Consider the following 24,580-nt stretch of genomic DNA (forward strand, 5'->3'; position numbering starts at 1 on the left):
TCAATCCAAACTCTCAAAAATCCATTACTCTAAACTTTGACAAACTTTGACCCACACCCAGTGCAACACGCGCTCTGGTCTGGATAATAATAATGATCCTTGCACTTGATACAACGCGCTATCACATGCTTTAGACGTCGAGAAGACATGAAAAGCGCTATATCAAATGCAAGGATTATTATTATTGAGACGTCTCAAAGCGCTTCACAGAATATACTGTAAAGTGTGACCGTATACTGTATATTTTGATGACAAAATTTTGTGTGTAACTGCCTGAGGTTGAGTCGGTGATCTTGCTGAGAAAATTCTGAAGCTGTGAAAGTGGACTCTTCTCTGGTGCCATTGTGTTGTTCACTGAAACTCATAAACTCATAAACCGTGGGGGTAAAATGGCAAAAAAAAACTGTTTATTTTTCAATTGATCAGAGAGGAATTTCCAAGCAATCAGTTTGTCAGCTCCCACCCCCCCACCCCGGCCCCTCAGGGTCAGTGCTGGGACATACCATGTACTCCCTCACTCGCCCACCCACCCAAACACTCTCACCTCTGAGTCAGTAGGTTGTGGGTTCAAGCCCCACGTTGGGAGACAGTGTCCCACGACCATTGGAGAAGTCTCTGATGTGACAAGTCACTATATCAAATGCGAGGATTATTATTATAACATTGTGACCATGATTTGTACCCCCCCACCTCAGAGTCTTCAGGCTACTTCCACCCTGCCCCCCCCGCCCCGAAACTCTGGAACAATTTCCCTCTATCCCTCCGCTTTGCCCCTTCCTTCCCCATCTTCAGATCGTGCCTGATGACCGTCCTCTTCGTCGGTGTTTATGGTCTCCTTCCCCCACCCCCCACCCAGCGTGCTCCAATACCGCCAAGCGCTCTGCATGACGCTACCCTGCCTGAGAAGCGTTGTTGTTGTTGTCGTAAGAAGGCTGTGCCAAGGCCACCAGCTCACTGGGCAGAGCGAGCAGGGCGCAGGGGGGCACAGCAATAATTGTGCTAGGCAACAGAGACGTTCGTTCCCTTTGCAAGTTACCGTGAATCCAACTCTTGTTCATTGATATGAGAGAGAGGAAGCGTGAACAGCCCCTTGTTTATTGACTAGAAGCTATTGATCCCCTAGTTTCCTGCACCTCTGCTAACAAAGTCTTGTGATGAAGCACAGATCTGACTTTGTGACATTGCTGCTGTAAATATTACACAGAAGGGCCATAAAAATAAACACCACTTCCAGTATTTCCTCATTAAACAAACACTATTCACCACTGCCAGTCACATGGGCACAAAGCCAAGAGAGCTCCAGTCAAACCCGCCAATGATATCCACTTTCTTTCTCTCTCTCTCAGATCCCGCAGGTTGGAGGCACAGTGTTGTGCGCTCACTGAGAGGCTTCAGTGCTAATCAGAAATGAGTGACTTTCACACCATCTGCCTGGCTCCAATCCAAGCCAGGATGTCGGCAATGATGAGTGATAATACACCATGTCACCATCTCCCACTAGAGACAAGATACATTGAGTCACTCCACACACCCCCTCCCCCCCACCCCACACACACACCCAGGACTTGAAAGAAGTGTTTCGCCCGCTCGTCTCACCAGGAAAGGACCGGGACTTGATTCCCAGGTTTAGGGCGAAACCTTAGGCAAGTTTGCTTACTCTCCACACACACACACGACTGTTTAACCAGCAGTGAGTAGGAACCTGGTTGTTAGTGGTTTGGCGGATCGCTTTCCCAGGATAATAATCCCTCCAACAACCAAAAAAAATGGTCAGTGAATCCACGACTGTTTGTTGGACATTGCGGTGTGCAATTGTCTGCCACGCTTTGCCTACACTATACAATATAAATATATTTACAATATAAATATGCAATATAAGGATCTATATCACATGCAAAGTTGATATTGATGCACTGTTTTCACTTGTTGAGACCAACACAAGAGGGTGCAGATTGAAGACAGGAAATGACAGATCTAATAGGGGAGTTTGGGAGGAACTGCTTCCCGCCAGAAGCTGTCAGAAGCGGTGGTTCAAATAAAAAACATCAAAGTGTTAAAAGAGAAAACGTGTGGGCACATGAAGGAGAGGAGAATAGAGGAGAGAGGGAGGGATGGGGGCTGGGTGGAGTGTAGACATGGCTTGGACTAGTTCCCTCATGGTCTGTTTCCCTGCTGTTCTGTGTCATTTTATGTAAATACTAAGCTAATTAACCTTTGATTAGCTGCTGTGTGTGTGTGTGTGTGTGTGAATCAGGTGGCTTTGCTGTGTGCTGCCACACAGTTTTGGTGGAGTCCTGTAGCTTAGTAATTAGAGCATTCACCTCATTCCCTTTACAGAATATTCTGTGAAGGGCTTTTGAGACTCAAAGACATGATAAGGCGCTATATCAAATGCGAGTGTTATTATTCTTAATGGTAGTTGTGCTTCTCCCTGTCACTCACACCACTGACACAGCGTCCTGACCCTCACAGCGGGAGCCTGACCCGGGGAACCGAGCCGACAGATTCTGAAATTCAGGTTACAGCAGATCTCAGGCTCTCGCTCGGCCTCGGAAACAGTGTGTGAGTGTGTGACATAGACACCCCAGTGAGTGTGGCACAGACACCCCAGTGTGACTGTTTTGACACACGGTGTGTTACACACAGCGAGATTGTGTGGGTGATTTAATTGTTCTTATCGAGCCTCACTGTTCTTTATTCTCTTTCCCCTCTCTCCCCAACTGTTACTTTGCTCTCTGCACACACTCACTCCCTAACACACTCACTCCCTGACACACACTCACTCCCTGCACACACTCACTCCCTAACACACTCACTCCCTGACACACACTCACTCCCTGCACACTCGTTCCCTGTACACATTCACTCCCTGACACACACTCCCTGACACACTCACTCCCTGTACACTCTCGCTCCCTGCACACATTCACTCCCTGACACACTCACTCCCTGACACACACTCACTCCCTGCACACTCACTCCCTGACACACTCACTCCCTGACACACTCGCTCCCTGACACACTCGCTCCCTGCACACTCGCTCCCTGTACACACTCACTTCCTGTACACACTCACTCCCTGCACACACTCACTCCCTGTACACTCTCGCTCCCTGCACACATTCACTCCCTGACACACTCACTCCCTGCACACACTCGCTCCCTGTACACACTTGCTCCCTGTACACACTCACTTCCTGTACACACTCACTCCCTGCACACACTCACTCCCTGTACACACTCGCTCGCTTCACACACCGACTCACTGCACACACTCGCTCCCTGTACACACTCACTCCCTGCACACACTCCCTGCACACACTCACTCCCTGCACACACTCACTTCCTGGTTTCTTTCTAAACAGTTAAACAGTCAGTGGACTAGTCCGGGGTTCAGCCGTCATCAGCAGTGCCCTGGAATACTATTTCGACCATCTGTTTCCTCAACCTCACCCCCACCCCTCTCCTTACCTCACGTCTCCACCTCCTCACCCCTCTACTCACAGTCATCATAAACCTCTCCCTGTCCACTGGTGCTGTTCCCACCCCATTAAAAACCACTGTAATAACTCCTATCCTTAAAAAACCTTCCCTGGACCCATCTCTACTCCCTAACTACTGCCCCACCTCCAACCTCTCCCCTTCCTCTCCAAGGTCTTGGAATGAGTTGTTGCTTCTCAGCTTCACTCCTTCCTCTCCCGTCACTACCTTCTCGAACCCCTCCAATCGGGTTTCCGTGCCGCCCACAGCACAGAAACAGCTCCGTCCGGTCAAAGTGACAAATGACATTCTGTCCATCTGCGACCAGGGCTCCCTCTGCCTACTCGTCCTCCTTAACCTCTCTGCTTCCTTCAGCACTGTCAACCACTCTATCCTCCTCCACCGCCTCTCCTCCCACCTCAACCTTCATGGTTCTGTCCTAAACACAAAATGCTGCAGATGCTGGAAATCTGAAACAAAAACAGAGAGAGCTGGAAAAACTCATCAGGTCAGGCAGCATCTATGGAGAAAGGAAAGTGAGTCAATGTTTCGGGTTCATGACCCTTCGTCAGAACTCAGAAGGCGTTCAGACGAAAGGTCATGGATCCGAAATGTTGACTCACATTCTTTTCTCCATAGATGCTGCCTGACCTGCTGAGTTTTCCCAGCTCTCTGTTTTTGGTTCTGTCCTTGACTGGTTCAGCTTGTACCTCTCACACCACCATGTCCACAAACGGCTTCTCCTCGAGCCCCTGCAGCATCTCGTGCAGCGTTCCTCAGGGTTCTGTCCTTGTTCCCCTCCTCTTCAACATCTATATCATCTATACGCGCCCTCTTGGTGACATCATCCACAGACATGGGGTCAAATTCCACATGTATGCAGATGACACCCAACTCTACCTCTCCACCTCCACCCTCGACTCCAGGACCACTGCTGTCCTGACAGAATGTCTGTCAGACATCAAGTCCTGGATGAGAGCAAACTTCCTTCAGTTGAACTCAACAAGACCGAGGTCCTCCTGTTTGGCTCCCGTCAGTGCCTCCTCACCTCAGGCGCTGACAGCATCACCATCCAAGGATACACACTCCACCTCACTAGAACCTTGGTGTCTTGTTTGACCCTTAACTATCCTTCCTACCCCAGATCTGCGCCATGACCCGTTCTGCCTTCCCCACCTTCGCAAAATTGCCTGGCTCCGTCACTGTCTCACACCGCAGGCCCTCAAGACCCTCATACACATTTTCATTACATCGAGGCTTGACTATAGAAACTCCCTGCTTGTCGGCCTCCCCAACTCTCCCCTCCACAGGCAGCAGATCATCCAGAACTCTGCAGACTGTATCCACCAGGCTCCGTGATCCTATCACCCTCAACCTTGCGCGACTCCACTGGCTTCCCTTCACTCAGAAGATACTGTTGAAATCCTAGTCCTCACTTTCAAAACCCTCCATGGCCTTGCTCCCCCCTACTTCTGCGACCTCCTAACCCTCTACCATCCTGCTCGCTTCCTTAGTTCAGCAGGCTCTGGCCTGCTTCACATTCCCCACCTCACTCGCCCCACTATTGGTGGGTGGACCTTCTGTCACTCTGCCCTATCATCTGAAACTCCATCCCACAGTTCCTCCGCCTCGCCCAATCCCTTGCCTCCTTCAAGACCCATCTCAAGACCCTCCTCTTCATCTGTGCTTTCGATCTCCCTGCTTCCCCACCTGCCCTTCACCGTCTCCAACCCCAACCCCCATCTTGGGTTTGAAAATCTGTCTGTCCAGAAACTTGGGACGTCCTCCCAACGAGATTGGCGCTATACAACTGTAATTTTGTTGTTGTTGGAGATAGTACGTGCTATGTTGTCTTGCCATGATGGCGCTTATATAAGCACAGTTACCCCTGGTCTCATCACTCGGGCTGAGTTGGGTGGGGTGAGGTGTGAAAACAAGTTTTAACACCTCTCTGCTTAGTTTATCATTAGAAAGATGTTCAAATCGAGATTAGCTGTTCAACACAAGTTTCTTCAACAACAAACATTGCTGATTGGTTAGAGCACTCGCCTCGCAAGCGAGAGACCTAGGTGCCATTCCTTGCAGGGCGAAACCTTGTGCAAGTTTCCTTACTCAACCCACCTGATAATAATCCCTCAAGAAAAAATATTAAAATTGGTCACTTCAATCCACGGCTGTTTGTGGGACGCTGCTGTGTGCAATTGGCTGCTTCGTTTCGCCCACAAACATATAGTCAATTCACTCTACAGTATATTCCGTGAGGTGTAGAGTGCATCCAGGAAAGGTATGGAGTCACTGACAGGAGCCAATCAGGAGGACCTCGGTCTTGTGGATGTTCAACTGCAGGAAGTTTGCTCTCTCCAGGACTTGATGTCTGACAGACATTCTGTCAGGACAGCAGTGGGTTCTGGAGTCGAGGGTGGAGGCGGGGAGATAAGAGTTGGGTGACATCCACATACACATGGAAGTTGACCCCATGTCTGCGGATGGTAATAATATAATAATCCTTGCATTTTGAGATAGCGCTTTTCACATCTTCCAGGTGTCTCAAAGTGTTTTACAGAATATACTGTAAAGTGAATAGACTTTATGTCACCAAGAGGGAGCGTGTAGATGTTGAGAAGGAGGGGACTAACTGTGACTCCATCCCAGTCCGCCCGCCCACCGCTGATGTCTCTTGACCTGCCCTTTCCAAAGCAACAACAACGACTTGTGTTTATATAGCAGACTCCATGCGTGGCAGTGTCTCGGGCTGGTAGCTGGCAGAGACCGTGCAGGGCATCCCAGGCCTGAGCTCAGTAAACTGTGCAGTGACTAATTGCTGAGATCCTCTCAAGCTGAGGGATTAGGAAGAGCCTGTGTTGGGGGGTGTACCTCCTCGGGGGGCTGTGTGTGTGGGGGGATGTTCCCCCTCAGGGAGCTATGTATGTGGGGCAATGCTCCCTTTCAGGGGGCTGTGTGGGGCAATGGTCCCCCTCGGTGTGCTGTGTGTGTGGGGGAATGTTCCTCCTCGGGGGGTTGCGCGATGGGGGAATGCTTCCCTTCGGGGAGTTGTGTTTGGGGGGATTTTCCCCTCAGGGGGCTGCGTGTGAGGGGATGTTCCATGCTATCAGATCATGTACCTCAACTCCAATTACCCGCCTTTGCCCCGTATCCCCTGATAACTTGACCTCACAAATATCCCTCCACCTCAGTCTTGAAGATGTGAATGGATCCAACATCCACAGCCTTTTGGGGGAGGGAGAGAGTTCCAGATTTACACTCGGCTTTGGGTGATGAACTGCCTCCTGATTTCTCCTGAATGGCCGGGCGCTAATGTTAAGATGATGCCCCTTGTGCTGGATTCCCCACCAGAGGAAACAGTTTCTCTGTAGAGACCCTATCGAACCCTTTATCATTTTAAACACCTCAGTCAGATCACAACCTCCTGAACTCAAGGGATTACAGACCAGGTTTAATTTGAGCCCTGGTATATTTACATTTTTAAAATAATATGGTCTCTCAATCCACGAATGTTTGTGGGACACTGCCATGCACAACGTGGGGTATCTGTCCTCAGTTGCCCATATGTCCTGACCATGTTTTTCTCACACTTTTTGACTTGTTACATTTGTGATTACTTCCTATAACTTTTGTTCTCCCCGGAGTATTTATGTTATCTTTACCACTCTTGACCTCTTCTCCTGTTTTTTTTCTTATCTTTAGTTATTTCCTGCTGTTATTTCCAGCCAAACCCATACCTTCTTTATTAGTTTAAAGTGCTTTCTACAGTCCTATTTACTCTGTCTCTAACCTGTGCTGTTGCTGACCTGGGAGTGTGAACGGACAGTGTAAAGGGTGTTTTGCTGTGTCTCTAACCCTGATCTAGGGATGTAGACTTCTCATTTTGAGGTCAGTTTTGGTTCCCTATAGTGAAAGTGTTGGAGTTCCGTGGAGTGTGAGGAAGTTTCTGCTTCTTTCAATCATTTATAAACTGCGTCTTCTGATGTGAAATGTGCTGTTATTCTGGGGTCGGGTAAGGTTTAGTAAGGTGTGAGCATAGCTGTATTGCACGCTCGCTCACTCACTCCTGTGCTGTCTGGAAGTTAGTCAGTGGCATAGAGGTTGAACTCAGTGTGAAGGCTTTTGGCTTCTGTTGTATTGAAGTCATTGAGAGAGAGAAAGAGAGAGAGAGAGAGAGGGTGTGAGTAACAGTCGAGAATCCTGCGTCACTCCCACTGCCCTCCCCTCCCCACACATTCAATCAGAATAAAAAACACTTAAAAAGAAATCACTAAGAGACACACCAGAAAGTCTTTCCTTTCAAAAAAAATCCTACACGGCCAACGGGCTGTGCTCATAGCTAAACACACACGGGCTCAGAGAGCCAGCTTACCGGGTGGCTGGAGTTAACGGCAGACACACAGACACGCAGACAGAGAGGCAGCCAGCGGGGATATGGCTCAAGGTTTGGTGCTGGTGACTTTGGGGCTGTCGATGTTGGGAGCTTCCTCCGGCTCAACAGGTAAGACTTCATTCAACAAATATCTGTGTCAGACTAACACACACAGAGAGTTAGCCTGTTTCACACTCAGTTTCAGCCTGTTACACACACAGCATCAACCTGTTACACACAGAATCAGCCTGTCACACACACAGTCAACTTGTTACACATACAATCAGCCTGTCACACACACAGTCAGCCTGTTATACACACAGTATCAGACTGTCACATTGTGGAGCGTTTATACAGTGTATAACTTGAAGCTGGGATGTGCAGGTGCTGTTAGTTGGCTGTGTGGCTGGTGCTGTCTCTCCCGTCCTGTCTCAGATCTCAGATGAGAAGTGATGTGTATTGAGTGGGAGACCCGGACTCCGACCGAGGTGCTCAGGTTGAGATACCAAATCCATCAGCAGTCAGCAGACCCAGAGGGGGTCAGATGGACTTCAGACTGTGCTTCTCCTGGGTGAAAAGGAGAGAGAGAGAGAAAGTGAGAGAGTGCAACAGGAGAGAGACAGTGAGTGAGCGACAGCTGGAGAGTCCTTCAGCTCTCTTGAGATGGCGCCCACGTTTCGCCACAAAATACATAGTCACTGCACTCTACAGTACATTGTGCGCTTTGAGACGTCCTGAAGACATGATAAGGCACTATATCAAATGCGAAGATTATTATTATTACTATTGTTATTATTACGTCTCATCGTGAGGTTAAAGCATGTGGACATCCAGTGGAGCCAACAAACCCCTACTCTGCCAAACCTCCTTCCCCACATCCCTTTTCACCCCCACGCCCCCAGAAGTGAGAGGCTGATGGTCCGCTGGGTGCAATGGGGTGGGGTGGGGGTCCACACACCATAACCTCACAATGAGACGTCTTGACAGAAGTGAAGGCTTGACTCCGAGGGTGGGAGGCCGACACTCTGCCCCTGACAACCGTCCAGCGCTACCCACAGACGAGAGAGGAAGCGCTCTTTACACATTCACTTCACTTCTCCAAGCTCCGAGTGCGATTCGTTATTAACAACCTAACCCTGAGCCCCCTTCCCCTCAGCTCCAACCCTGACCTGGGAGTGTGGATGGACAGTGTAGAGGGAGCTTTACTGTGTCTCTAACCCTGACCTGGGAGTGTGGACGCACAGTATAGAGGGAGCTTTACTGCTTCCCAGCTTCGCTCCTTCCTCTCCCACCATTCCCTTCACAAACCCCTCCAATAGGGTTTTCCGTGCCGCCCACAGCACAGAAACAGCCCTGGTCAAAGTGACAAATTTCATTCTGTCCATCTGCGACCAGGGCTCCCTCTGCCTTCTCATCCTCCTTGACCTCTCTGCTGCCTTTGATACCGTCAACCATTCTATCCTCCTCCTCCGCCTCTCTTCTCACCTAACCTTCATGATTCTGTCCTTGACTGGGTCAGACTCTACTTCTCACGCCATCTCCATTTCATCTCCACAAACAGTTTCTCCTCTCGTCCCCTCACCGTCTTGTGTGGCGTTCCTCAGGGCTCTTTCTTGGTCCCCTCCTCTTCAACACCTATATGATCCTTCTTGGTAGCATCATCTCCAGATATGGGGTCAACTTCCACATGTATGCAGATGACACCCAACTGTATCTCTGCCTCCACCCTCGACTCCAGGAGGCCCTCATGATTGGCTCCCGTCAGCGCCTCCACACCTCAGGCACTGACAACATCACCATCCATGGTTGCACACTCCACCTCACTGAGCCAGTCTGGAACCTTGGCATCTTGTTTGACCCTCAACTGTGCTTTCTACCCCACATCCCAAATTCTGGTCCTTACCTTCAAAGCCTAGCAAACCCTATCTTTGCAACCTCCTAACTTCCTACCAACCTGCCCACTCCCTCTGCTCAGCAGGCTCTGGCCTGCTTTACGTCCCCCCACGTCGCCCGTTTCACCGTTGGTGGACGGACCTTCAGCCACTCTGCCCCCACCCTCTGAAACTTCATCCCGCAGTCCTTCTGCCCTGCCGCTCTCTTGCCTCCTTCAAGACCTATTTCAAGACCCTCCTCTTCAACTGTATCTTCAGTAAACCTCCTTCCCCCTACCCTCCACCCTCCGCAATCCCGACCCCCAGCTTCAGTCTGAAAAACCGACTGTCCAGGACCTTGGGACGATCTCTCGATGTGAAAGGCTCTATACACATATAATTTTGTTGTTGTTGGACTGTGTTTCTAACCCTGACCTGGGAGTGTGGACGGACAGTGTAGAGGGAGATTCACTCTGTCTCTATCCCTGACCCGGGAGTCTGGACGAACAGTATAGAGAGAGCTTTACTATGCTCGGATGTGTTTTGTTCGCTCACTGCTGATGCTGTGCAGGTGTTTTGTATCTCTAAAATCTACCATTTCCAAGACCTACCACTCAGCCCTCGCCTCAGCTAAATGGTCCTTCTACTCCAACATCAACCTGGCCAAGGACACTAACTCCCTGCTTGTTGGCCTTCTTAACTCTTTCTCCACAAGCTACAGATCATGCAGAACTCAGCAGCCCCATCACCCCCCACCCTCGCCCAGCTCCACTGACTCCCCATCCCCCAGAGTTCAAAATCCTCGTCCTTGCCTTCAACGCCCTTCACGGCCTTGCTCCTCCCTATCTCTGTGACTTATTAACACTTCACCGACATGTCCGTGCTTCCACTCGAAGGACTCCGACCTGCTCCATTTCCCCAGCCTGCCTGGCCCACCATAATGGTCAGGCCTTCAGCCTCTCTGCCCTCACCCTCAGAAACGCCGTCCTGGAATCCCTCCACCTCGCTCCCTTCCCTTGCCCACTTCAAGGCCCGTTACAAGGCTTTCTTTGCTGACTGCGCCTTCGGTCACCCTCCTACCTTTACCCTCCCTGCCCTCCACCTCTCCTGATCCCAACCCCCAGCTCAAGTCCAAATCCCTGACTGTCCAGCGCCTTGGGACGTCCTCCCGACGCTATATAAATTCAATGTTGTTGTCTCTGTCTCCAGAAGTGCCGAGCAGGTGTCAGCATGGTGGGGTCTCACACCAGGACAGGGGAGCACGATATCAGTTGAGCCTGGCGGAGGCGGTCACTCTGTGTGACTCACTGGGGAGCTCGCTGGCCAACCTGGGGCAGGTGCAGGCCGCTCAGCGAGCCGGCTTCCAGACCTGCAGGTACACAGCACAGACACTCACACACACACTCAGACAAACACACACACAGCGCACACAGACACTCACACGGACAGAAACACTCACTCACACAGACACAGACACTCTCACACACACTCACACAGACATCCTCTGTGTGATGGGAAGTCAGTGGAGTCGAGCAACACAGACGCTCAACACAGAGAACCAGAAACACACACACACACACAGACCCTCACACAGCCAGAGAGGGACACATCGACAGCACTCACACAGAGAGCCAGAGATGCACAGAGGGAGACACAGCGCTCACAGAGAGATAACACTCATACAGAGACATCATCCACATACAGAGATGCTCACCCACTCTCACGCACACATACACTCACGCTTACACTCTTAAAATTGTTAGTTGATTGGCGGATTGCTTTCTGGGGGTAATAATCCCTCAAAAAAAAATAATAATAATTTGGACAATAAATCCACGACTGTTTGTGGGACACTGCTGTGTGCAATTGGCTGCCATGTTTTGTCCACAAAATACGGTTACTACACTTTACAATGTATTTTGTGAAGCGTTTTGAGACGTCTCGAAGACGTGATAAGGTGCAAGGATTATTATTGTTTTTACACGCTCACACACACTCACACACATGCTTCCCTTGTTTCATTGCCAGGTATGGTTGGATTCAGGACGGTTTGGTTGCCATTTCCCGAGTGACGCCTCACGCCAATTGTGCAAACAATTTAACCGGCGTCTACACCTCGGCCCGCGATTCCTCTCAGAAGTTTGACGCTCTTTGCTTCAATTACACAGGTATCACGGTCAATGGAGTTTAACCAGCTAACACCGCATAGCTTACCATTGTCTGGCCAGCTTTCCCGCTGCTTGTCCAGCTAGGACCACCCGATTCGTTAGGGCTTTGGCTGAAGGATTAACAGGAGCTGAGGGTGAGGATGCCCTGCCCCCAGTGACTGGTCTGCCATTCCAGGTCCTGCCGTTGAGCCAGGCTGGGCTGTGCTGTCATCTGCAGTGAGTGCCCTGGAATACTGCAGACCTCTCTGGCTTGGGAATCGGACTAGAGACACTGCCACAGAAGGCTGGCTCGATTCCAACATCCCATTGACAAACATGTCACCTTGGAGCCAATCCAGCCCTGAGGAGACCCCACTTACCTCCCCCAAGGAGGTACCTCCCCACTACTGCCTTTTCGCCCATGAAATCCACTTTCAATCCACTTTACAGTGTGTCCTGTGAAGCGCTTTGAGACATCTCTCTGGTGTGATGAGACGCTACATGAAATGCAAAGATTGTCGTTGTTACTTAGCCCCTCGCTCTGGCTTGGCTGATATCATCGTTTGTTGGCTGACCATGTTTTGTTATTTTTACAAGTTTGTGATTCTGGGAATCAGCCCACCTCATCCCCACCGGATAATGCAAGGAAGCCCACACGCCCGTCCAGCACAAGTGAAGCCCCCCAGACCTCCGTGCATGTCGGAGGTGTCAGTCTGCCTCCCACCACAGGTAACTGGAATTCTTTCTCCATCACTCAGCCCTCTGTGGGCACTCCCTGACTCAGTGCCAAGCTTGAGATAATAAGGACAAGTTACATTTGCACAGCGCCTTTTACGTTGGGAGGGCATTCCAAGATGCTGGACAGTCAGGGATTTGGAGCTGGGGATCGGGATCAGGATGGTTGGAGGGCAGGGAGGGTGGGGGTAGGAGACAGAAGACACGGTCGAAGAGGAAGGTCTTGAGACGGGCCTTGAAGGAGTCAAAAAGGGAGGGAGTGGGGGGAGCAGAGGCAGAGGTATTCCAGGAAGAAGGCTCCAGAGGGTGGGGGCAGAGAGGCTGAAGGCCCGATCGCTGTTGGTGTGGCCGGCTGTGTGGGGGTCATGAAGCAGGCAGGATCGGAGTAAGCTGCAGATATGGAGTTAGCAGGTCACAGAGGCAGGGAAGAGCAACGCTGTGGAAGGCTTTGAAAGAGTCAAACCTTCACTGAGAAAAACATTGCACTAACACAGCTAATGTTACTGTTAATACTGAGCTTCAGTAACATCATTGTCCACTCTCAATGGACCTGCTCGGAGAGCAAGCAGAGCTCTGCACTACTGCCTGAAAGTGAGAGACTGGCAATGACAATTGCCAGTCAATAAGATGTCAATCATAGGAACACAGAAGGAATAGGAGTAGGCCATTCAGGCCCTTGAGCCTGTTCCGCCATTCTATCAGATCATGGCTAATCTGTACATCAACTTCAATTACCCGTCCTTGCCCTGTGTCCAAATCCCTGACTGTCCAGTGCCTTGGGACGTCCTCCCAACGTGAAAGGTGCTATACAAACGTAATTTTATATTGTATCCCTTGATACCCTGACATAACAAACATCTATCCACCTCAGTCTGGAAAATCGGAATTAATTCAGTACCACAGCCTTTTTGGGGGAGGGAGAGAGTTCCAGATTTCTACTTCTCTTTTGGTGATAAACTACCTCCTGATTTCATTCCTGAATGGTCAGGTTCTGATTTTAAGATAATGTTGAGCTGTGGTTATTCTGGTGTAATTGAGATCCATTTATTGAATCTGAATCAATAGAATTGTTCATAAGAGAATTGGACAAAGTGCTGGGCAGCAATAACACCAGAGGGATGTGGGGAAGAAAGATGGAGTGCGATTAACCAACAGGGTGGTTTGGATAGGTATCGGTGGCTCACTACAGTACTGGACATGTCCATGTAGTGATTCTCCTTATTGTGGAGTCCTGCAGCGTAGTGGTTAGAGTGCTCGCCTCACAAGTAAGAGGACTCCGGGCGAGACAAAGCCTTAGGCAAGTGTCCTCACTCCACACGCTTCTGTTTACTAACAATAACGGGTTGTTAGTGGGTTGGCGGATCGCTTTTTCGGGGGCAATAATCCCTCCAAAAAAAAAGTGGTCATTCAATCCACAATTGTTTGTGGGACACAGCTGTGTGCAACTGGCTGCTACGTTTCACCAACAAATTCACAGTCACTACACTTTACGATAAGTGCTTTGTGACTTCTCAATGATGTGATAAGGCTCTATATCGAATGCAAGTATTATTATTATTATGATGATGATGTCCACGTAACTCTTCTCCTTATTATTTTTAGGTACAGAGAGTTGGGTGACCAACCATATGGCCTCGCTCCCCGCTCACACAGTGAGAGGCCACAGTGAGATGTCAGCCCCCACAACCTGGGTCACAGTGGAGAGTAGATCAGGGCAGGGCAGTGGGTCAGGGCAGGGCAGTGGGTCAGGGCAGGGCAGTGGGTCAGGGCAGGGAAGTGGGTTGACAACAGAAGATGTCCTGAGATTGCTAAGCACAAAACAGCCCAGCCCCGAGGCCACGCCTAGACAGGAGGCCACACCCTCCCATGGGGCCACGCTCAGCCCGGGAGCCACACCCAGCCCCAAGGCCACACTGGGGCCCTTTCTGGATGCCAGCACTGATGGTGGAGGAACAGCTGGCGGCTGGCAAACCACAATGGGCGGCCGGACTGGTTTGGGAACAGAGAGTCATCCTAGACACGAGTGGACTCGGCAGAGTGTGGGGCATCAGTGGAGTCTGTACACCAAGGCTTTCAGTTCCTCTCCCACCATCACCCGGACCCCCAGCCACACCGGGGCCCCCACCCTCACCGAGGCCCCCTCCCTCACCGGGGCCCCCACCCTTACCAAGGCCTCCACTCTCACCAGGGCCTCCACCCTTACTGAGGCCCCCACCCTACCCGGGGTCCCCACCATCACTGGGGCCCCCAACCTCACCGAGGCCCACACCCTCTCCGGGACCCCTACCCTCACCGGGGCTCCTTCCCTCATCGGGATCTCCACCCTCACCGAGGCCTCCACCCTCACTGAGATCCTTACCGGGGCCCCCACCCTAACTGGGGCCCCTACCCTCACCAAGGCCTCCAACTTCACCGGGGCCCCCACCCTCACCAGGGCCTCCACCCTAACCGGGACCCCCACCCTCACCGTGGCCTCCAACCTCACCGGGGCCCCCACCCTCACCTGGGCCCCCACCCTCACTGAGGCCCCCACCCTCACCGAGGCCTCCACCCTCACTGAGATCCTCACCGGGGCCACCACCATCACTGGGGCCCCTACCCTCACTGGGACCCCCACCAACACAGTGAGGCCGCTGAGTACCTCACGCTCGGGCTCAGTGCCACCTCAGATCGATACCAGCGCCGGCCGCCGGGAGCCAATGGCCACCGGGACCGCGGTGACGGAGGCCACAGCCGATGCCAGCAATCGACCAGTGTGGGTCAAGGGTTGGAATGGTGAGTGTCAGCATCGGTAACGATCACACAGCGTAGAATGAATAATGATTATAATAATTATAATGGTGTCAGTGAATCGTACAGCACAGAATGAGAGCCTCTGCTCCAATGTACCTGAGCTCTTTACACTGTGTCTTTGAGCTCTGGCTCGCAACGCTGGCAATTAACTTCACTCAGTAGCGATTAATGTGTTAGCATCTGCTCAGAGGGTTACTGACCGAGGTCGTGTCAGCGTCAGAGACAGTGACGGTGAGTGAGCCAGCTTAGTGGCTCGAGCACTCACTTCGCAAGTGAGAGGACCTAAGTACGAATCCCGGACAGGGCAAAACCTTGGGCAAGTTTCCTTACTCCACAACCCTCTGTTGACCTGGCAGTAATTAGGAACCGTTTTTTTAGTCGATTGGCAAATCGCTTTCTGGGCGTAATGATCCCTTATAAAAAGGGTCTCCCAGTCAATAGGCTGCTGAGATTCGCCCACAAAATACGCAGCCCCTCCAATTTACAGTATATCCTGTGAAGCATTTTGAGACATCTCAACAACGTGATGTCAAATGCAACAATTATTATTACAACAACAGCTTGCACTTATACAGCGCCCTCCAGGCAGGGTAGCGTCTCAGAACGCTTACCAGTGGTGGAGTCTGACTCCGAACCCGGGATGGGGGGAGCTGACCGTCGAAAAGGAAGGTTTTCGGGCGGGACGTGATGAAGGGGAGAAAGGGGGCAAGGTGGATCGATTGAGTGAGAGTGATCCAGAGTTTCGGGGCGTAGTGGCTGAATGCGTGACTCCAATGGTGGAGCAGAGGGTGCGAGGGACAAGCAGGAGGCTGGTGCCAACAATATTATTATTATTATAAGCCTGGAGAGCCCCAGCGTACCTCCCTGCTCTGTATGATACTGTGCAAGCAGCCTCTCTCTAACAGCCAGCGAGCACTCGAGCGCTGCCGCTGGCTGAGAAATCAACCCCCAAGATTCGGACACTTTTTGGACTGTTTCTAACCCACCCCCTCCGCCCATCTGCTTCTCGCTGCCTCCATCTAGTGGCTAAACTCAGTATCAACAAGCTGTGTTCCACCAGTTGATAATAATAATCGTTGCATTTGATGTTGCGCCTTATCACGCCTTTGAGACGCCTTAAAGCGCTTTACCGAATATAAAGTGAATTGAACTGTATATTCTGTGGGCAAAACGTGGCAGCCAAGTGCGCACAGCAGTGTCCCACAAACAGTCGTGGATTGAGTGACCAATTTATTTTAAGGGATTAGCCCAAGAAACGTGATCCACATCTCGCCTAACAAGTGGGCTCCTACTTATTGCTAGGTAGACAGAGGCGTGTGGAGTAAGGGAACTTTTCGGTCTGCGGGAATCAAACCCACAGCACAGAAACAGCTCTGGTCAAAGTGACAAATAATATTCTGTACATCTGTGACCAGGGCTCCCTCTGCCTCCTCATCCTCCTTGACCTCTCTGCTGCCTTCAACACCGGTGACCACTCTATCCTCATCCTCCACCTCTCCCCTCACTTCAACCTTCATGGTTCTGTCCTTGACTGGTTCAGATCGTACCTCTCACACCGTCTCCACAAATGGTTTCTCCTCTCGCCCCTGTACCATCTTGTGCAGCGTTCCTCAGGGCTCTTCAATATCCATATGCTCCCTCTTGGTGACATCATCCGCAGACACGGGGTCAACTTCCACATATATGCGGATGACACCCAACTCTACCTCTCCGCCTCCACCCTCGACTCCAGACCCAGTGCTGTCCTGACAGAATGTCTGTCAGACATCAAGTCCTGGATGAGAGCTAACTTTCTATAGCTGAACGTCAAAAAGACCGAGGCTCTGACAACATCACCATCCAAGGATGCACATTCCATCTCACTAAACCTGTCCGGAACCTTAGCACCTTGTTTGACCCTCGACTATCCTTTCTGCCCCACATCCATACCATGACCCGCTCTGCCTTCCCTCACCTCCCAAACATCGCCCAGCTCCGCCTGACTCCACTGGCTTCCCATCACACAGAGTATAGAGTTCAAGATCCTGGTCCACACCTTCAAAGCTCTCCATGGTCTTGCTCCCTCCTAACTCTGCGACCTCCTAACCTGCTACTATCTTGCTCGCTCCTTCCACTGAACGGGCTCCAGCTGCTTTATGTCCCCCGCCTCACCAGCCCCACCATTAGTGAGCAGGCCTTCTGCCACTCTGCCCTCACCCTCTGGAACTCCATCCCGTAGTCCCTCTGCCTCACCCCCTCCCTTGCCTCCTTCAAGACCCATCTCAAGACCTTCCTCTTCGACCGTGCTTTCGATCACGCTGCTTCCCCTTGACCTCCGCCCTCCCCAATCCCGACCCCCAGCTCGGGTCCAGCTCCTTGGGACCTCCTCCCGACGTGAAAGCGCTATACAAATGTAATTTTGTTGTTGTTGTTGTGTGGGTTTTCTGTCCCCAAACTGTTTGGTTGTTTTATTCTCTCCCCCGGACTCCAGCCCCCAGGCAAGGCAAGTTTCCTTACTCCACACGTCTCTGTTTACTTAGCAGTAAGTAGGAATCCGGTTGTCAGTCGATTGGCAGGGGTAATAATCCCATCAAAATAATAGTAATAAGAATAATAATTTGGTCACTTAATCCACACCTGTTTGTGGGACGCTGTTGTGCACAATTGGCTGCAGGTTTTCGTCCACAAAATACACTTTACAGTATATTCTGTGAAGCGCTTTGAGACGACTCGAAGATGTGATAAGGCACTGTGTCAAATGCAAGGATTATTCTTATTTTAAGCCGGGCAGCGAAGGGCAACCTTGTGGCTAGCGGGAATCAGGTACAGAGAAACTGGGAATATTCCCGGAGTGACGAGGTATAGGGAGATCACATTCACATTGTCAGTCTCCTCCAGTGTTTAATGGCAGAGCACTGGGGGTAATGGGAGGTAAATATTTTCCAAAATAAATGGAATTCAAAGCAAATTAACATTACATTTATGCTTTGAATTTACCAGATACACGCACAGCCCCTGTGACCATGCCAGATACACGCACATCCTCCATGACCACGCCAGATACACGCACAGCCCCTGTGACCATGCCAGATACACGCACGTCCTCCATGACCACGCCAGATACACGCACAGCCCCCGTGACTCCGCCAGATACACGCACAGCCCCCGTGACTACACAAGATACAGGCACATTCTCCATGATGTCAGATACACACACAGCCCTTGCGACGACGTCAGATACACGTACATCCTCCATGACCACGCCAAATATACGCACAGCCGCCATGACCATGCCAGATACACGCATAGCCCCCGTGATCACACCAGATACACGGACAGCCTCCGCAACCATACCAGATACACGCACATCCTCAATTGTACCAAATCCACGCACAGGCCTCGTGACCACGCCAGCTACAAGCACAGCACCCATGGCCATGCCAGATACACACACGCACACAGCCCCCTTGAACATACCAGACACACGCACAAACACAGCCTCCGTGACTATACCAGATACACGCACACACACAGCCCCTGTGGCCATGCCAGATGCACGCACAGCCCCCTTGAACACACCAGACACACGCACACACACAGCCTCCGTGACCATGCCAGATGCACGCACAGCCCCCATGACCACACCAGATACACACATGCGCACAGCCCCCTTGAACATACAAGACACACGCACACACACAGCCTCCGTGACCATACCAGATACACGCACACACACAGCCCCTGTGGCCATGCCAGATGCACGCACAGCCCCCGTGACCACACCAGATACACACACACGCACAGCCCCCTTGAACATACCAGACACACGCACACACACAGCCTCTGTGACCATACCAGATACACGCACACACACAGCCCCTGTGACCATGCCAGATGCACGCACAGCCCCCGTGACCACACCAGATACACACATGCGCACAGCCCCCATGACCACAGCAGATACACACACACGCACAGCCTCCTTGAACATACCAGATACACTCACACGCAGAGCCCCCATTACCACGGCAGATACTCGCACAGCCCCCATGACCACTACAGATACACACACACGCACAGTCCGAGGTCACACGCCAGACACACGCGCACACGCACAGACAGCCCCCAGCACCACGCCAGATACACGCACACGCGGAGCCTCCATCACCACCGCAGATGCACGCACAACCCGCGTGACCACTGCAGATACACAGACAAGGACAGCCCGAGGTCACACGCCAGACACACGCACACGCAACCGCACAGCCCCCAACACCACGCCAGTTACACTCACAACCCCCGTGAATACGTCAGCCACAAGGACACGGGCAGTCCTGGCCATGGATGACCTGAACCAGCTCCCACAGGCCGTGACCCAGAGACCAGCCACATCCACAGCACCCGGGAGGAAGTCTGGCGATGGGCACCTGGGTACGTCTTATATCTCCTCTTCATTCTGTTGGGCAAAATAAATGGTGTTGGCTGATCACTGTGTGGCTATTGCTATTATGGACTGTGTGGCTGTTCCTGCTCACAGTTCCAGGGGGCGCTGTTGTCACTGTAACTCTCTCTTGCAGACCTGAGGATCATCGTAACAATAGCTGTGTGCGTTCTCATCACGGTGACTGGCTGCCTCGTGTTCTTGTACACCAAAGGGTACGTGGCTATGCCTCCCCCTCCACTCCCCCACCCACTCCCGGCTCAGTAACGTCAACCTGGCGGCGGTCAGGCTCCCACCGAGTGCATTCCCAGGGGGGAGGGCGGGAGAGGGGAGGGGAGGCTGGGCTCACTAGACTGAATTAATAATAATAATGCTTGCATTATGTCTTCGACATGTCTCAAAGCGCTTCACAGACTACACTGTAAAGTGTAGTGACTGTGTGTTTTGTGGGCGATTAAGAAACCAGATAAACCCCAAGTTCCAGTTTTCAGGATTAATTCTCAGTCAGAAGGGATGTCATCAACCCCAAATCCTACACTCCACGAGTTAGTGCTTTATCCACCCCCTGATAGTAATAACCGATTCCCTAAATTGGTAATTAATCCATTCACTAGTTAGTACTTTATCCATTTTTGCAAGTTAGTGCGTTCCTAGCTTGTTAGTTAATATTTTACCCATTCCCTAGTCAACTGTACAACGACAAATTACATTTACACAGTGCCTTTTCACGTTAGGAGGACATCCCAAGGCGCTGGACAGTCAGGGATCTACAGACCAAGCTGGTGGTTGGGATCCAGAGGGCTGGAGGGCGGGGAGGATAGGGGTAGGAGGGTGACTGAAGGCGCAGTCAAAGAGGAGGGTCTTGAGATGGATTTTGAAGGAGGCAAGGGAGGGTCGAGGTGGAGGGACTGTGTGATGGACTTCCAGAGGGTGGGGGCAGAGAGGCAGAAGGACCACCCGTCAATGGTGAGACGGGCAAAGTGGGGGACATGAAGCAGGCTGGAGCCCGTTGAGTGGAAGTAGCGAATAGGTTGGTAGGTGGTTAGGAGGTCACAGAGGTAGGGAGGAGCAAGGCCATGAAGGACTTTGAAGGTGAGGACCAGGATTTGAACTGATCCTCTGAGTGAAGTGGAGTTGGCGAGAATGGGGGTGATAGGGCAATGTTGCAGAGGTGGGGAAAGGCAGAGCAGGTCATGGAGCGGATGTGTGGTTTGAAGGACAGTTGGGGGTCAAACAGGATGCTAAGGTTCCATATTGGCTCAGTGAGGTGTAGAGTGCGTCCATGAAGGGTAATGCTGTTATTGCTATGGACAGCATGGAAATCCAATTGGAGGGGTTTGTGGAGGGAGATGAAAGAGCAAATCAGGGATGCGACAACTACTCTCCAGGGAGAGGATAGGGAGGTTGGAGATGGGGCGATAGCTGGAGAATAGTCATGGGTCCAAGTAAGGTTTTTTGAGGCTGGGGGTGATGATAGCTGATTTTAGAGGAGTGGGAACAGTGCCAGTGGATAAGAAGAGATTGATGATGTTGGTGAAAAGAGAGGCCAGGAGGTGGAGCTGGGAGATAAGGAGGGGTGTGGGGATGGGGGAGCAGGTGGTGGGCATTATTTTTGAGATGATGGAGGTGAGGAAAGAGCGGGAGATGGTGCCGAAGCTGGGTAGGCAGGGATGGGTAGGAACCAGGGTGTGAGAGGGACGTGGGGAGGGGATAGTGGCAGAGGTAGCCAAGTGAATCCCCTCAATTTTGGACTCGAGGAAGTCCAACATCTCCTCGCAGTTGAAATTAGAGGAGAGGATGGGCGAGGTGCAAGAAGGTGGATGGAGGAGGCGGTTAATGGTAGGGAAGAGGAGCCTGGGGTTATCCTTCGCCTCCAAAATTATCAAGATTTGGCAGAGGCGACGGCGGAGAGGTAGCCCTTGGTGTAGTCTAGCCAGGTCTGCCGATGGATCATTAGGTTTGATTTGGTCCAGGTGTGTTTGGCGGCACGCACTTGTGCCTTGAGGTTTCAAAGGTGGTTGATTTTCTAGCGGGATTTACGGGTGTAGGAGGCAGTTCAGGAGGTGAGGGCTGCAAGGGAGTCAAGGATGGAGGAGGAAGTTGTTGAGAAGACAGAGCAAGGATGGTAGGTTGTTGTGAGAGGAGGGCCAGAGGGCAGGAGTTTGGATAACTCCTGGCAGGGGGGAGTGTGTGGGAGGATATTTATTTTCCAAGGCGGTAGGGGATAGTGATAGTTTGGGTGGGGGGGATGGGGATGGAGGAGTTAAGGGAGATGAAATAGTGATCCAAAATTACTTTGTCAGTAATGGTAATGTCCAAGACGGTGAGGCCCCAGGTGATCACCAGATCAAGGGGGTGACCATGGACGTGGGTGGAAGAGTTGATATGTAGGGTGAGGTTGTGGGAGGAAAGGACGGAAGACACGTCAGCAGAGTTAGAACAAGAGGGGATGAAGTGGAGGTTGAAGTCACCTAGGATGAGGAGGCATTTGGAGTAGGGGTAGAGGGAAGATGTCGCGGAGGAAGGTGGGGGAGGGTTTGGGGGGACTATAAATAAGGAGAATTTTGAGGGAAAGGTTGGAGAGAGGTGCTCGAAGGAGGGGAAGGATTCGGAGGAGTAAGGGGATAGGCCGAGTGGGGATCTGGGAAATACTTCAACCAATCGCAAATTAGTATGTTAACCATTTGTTAGTTAGTACTTTGCCTATTTGCTAGTTAGACACTCCCTGGTTGCTCAGTGATTTTCCCGTGCCTGGTGCTAACCACAGTTTCTCCTCACAGACTTTGGTTTGGGAAGAAGAAGAAGCTGGTGATCTCGGGCTCCGGGGGGAGCCGGGGAGCCTGCGAGGCCCCAGAAGGAGAAGGGGGGCCGGAGCGGGGGTCAGAGCAGGGGCCGGACAACTTAAAGAAATCGGAAGAATGGTTTCAGTTGATGAACGAAGACCAGGTGGACATCCTGCCTGAGTCCGAGGAGGGCTCGATGTTAATGAATGGCAACGACGTGCCAGATGCAGCCAACGGCAACATGAGGTCCACCGTATAGGGCCCGGACAGGGCGGGGTGGGGCTCCTCCTAGCCGTCTACACGGCTTTCACACCACAGTCACAGCCCCGCCCGCAGAGAAAGCCTGTCCTTGTTGACCTCCAACCTTTAGACAATCTCCAAGGTCATTTCCTCTGCCAGCAATTTGGGGGGTTATTTGAATATTTAAAAGACATTAGGACAGGGTGTGGCGTGAGGACCTGACGCTGCCCACAGTGAGTGCAACACTGGATGAAGCTCAAGGTCCAGCCGGCACCTGCCCACCCCTAGTGGCCACCTGTCATCCATCAATCCTGGGAGCAAAACCCCCACTCACCGAAGGCTGCTTTCAGCGCCAGGAGCCATCTCTGGGTCAGGGGCTGGCTCAAAAGGGGAGGGGCTGGCTCAAAAGGGGAGGGGTTGGCTCAAAGGGGGAGGTGCTAACTCAAAAGGGGTGGAGCTGGGTCAAGCGGTGTGGCTGGCTCAGGGGGAGGGGCTGGGTCAGGGGGAGGTGCGGTGCGTCAGGGGGAGGGGCGCAGACTTCCGTGGACAGATATTTTTTAGGTCAGGGGTATCCAGGGATATGGGTCATTGGAATTGAGGTACAAATCAGACACAATCTTATGGACTGGCGGAACAGGCTTGAAGGGCTGAATGTCCTACTTCTGTTCCTATGGGTTAGGGGCTGGGCCTGGGGCGCTCGGTAAATACACACTTCATTATTGTGGAGATAAATTGAGCAGAACTGGATTGTCGGGGTGTGTGAGCAATGGGAGAGCCTGGGAGAGGGAGGGAGGGGTGGGTGGACCACTGGGTGGTCTCTGTGTGTGTGTATCTGCATGAGTCACATTCACTGGGACGTCCTCCCGATGTGAAAGGCGCTTTATAAATGCAATTTGTTGTTGTTGTTGTTGGATGTGTCTACGTATGCTTGTGTGCGCATATTTATGAGAATGTGTGTGTGTATGTTCTAAATAAATAAAAAGTAAAAAAAATTTGGTCACTCAATCCACAGCTGTTTGTGGGACGCTGCTTTGCGCAATTGGCTGACACGTTTCGCCCACAAAATATACGATCAATTCACTTTACAATATATTCTGTGAAGCGCTTTAAAACATCTCGAAGACGTGATAAGGTGCTGTATCAAATGCAAAGATTATTATGTGTGTGTGTGCAATCGTGTCCATTTGCACACATGTGTGGAGACACTGTGTGTGTGTAACTGTGTCCATTTGCACACATGTGTGTATATTTGAAGCCTGTCTGTTACCTGTAATTTCTCCCTCGCCTCAAAATAAAGAGCAGAGAAGGTGAGTGGCTGTGACTGTGTTTCTGTGCTGGCGACGCTCCCAGCTCCCAGCTCCCAGCTCACAAGAGGCTCTTGGCTCCAGGTACAGCTTGCAGATAAATAACCCATTATTGTTAACCCCCCCCCACCACCACTCACCCCTCTCCAGAGGCTTGGCGCCAGCCACCGCCCCCCCACCCCGCGCGGAGCTGTGACAGACGCGGCCCTTTAGTGAGCGAGCGTGGGACAGAGCCCTGAGTCAATGTGACTAATGAAGATTTGGCCAGCGACGATGGAGGCTCGAGTTCAGTGTAAACAGGAGGGAGAGGAGAGAGAGCTGGCCTGGGCTCCTGCCATCCTTCTCTCTAATTGTCTGTGTGAATCCCCGAGGCAATTAATATTCCAAAGTTTCCTCCTCCACTTTCCCCCTCGCTTGCTCGCTCGCTATGGG

The 24,580-nt window shown here is 51.7% G+C and overlaps 1 protein-coding gene across 1 annotated transcript; it reads left to right on the forward strand.

The window, feature by feature from the left end:
- The first annotated feature begins 7,428 nt into the window (after positions 1-7,428).
- On the forward strand, positions 7,429-23,170 carry LOC103190635 (mucin-2-like). The gene is made up of 8 exons (XM_042341551.1): positions 7,429-7,984; positions 10,936-11,101; positions 11,755-11,894; positions 12,471-12,602; positions 14,400-15,383; positions 18,381-19,811; positions 19,958-20,036; positions 22,602-23,170. Exons 1-8 carry the CDS (start codon positions 7,918-7,920, stop codon positions 22,861-22,863), a joined length of 3,261 nt encoding a protein of 1,086 aa, XP_042197485.1. The 5' UTR covers positions 7,429-7,917; the 3' UTR covers positions 22,864-23,170.
- Positions 23,171-24,580: the final 1,410 nt, after the last annotated feature.

The sequence above is a fragment of the Callorhinchus milii genome, unplaced genomic scaffold (assembly GCF_018977255.1).
Source record: "Callorhinchus milii isolate IMCB2004 unplaced genomic scaffold, IMCB_Cmil_1.0 Scaffold17, whole genome shotgun sequence".
Classification (NCBI taxonomy): Eukaryota; Metazoa; Chordata; class Chondrichthyes; order Chimaeriformes; family Callorhinchidae; genus Callorhinchus; species Callorhinchus milii.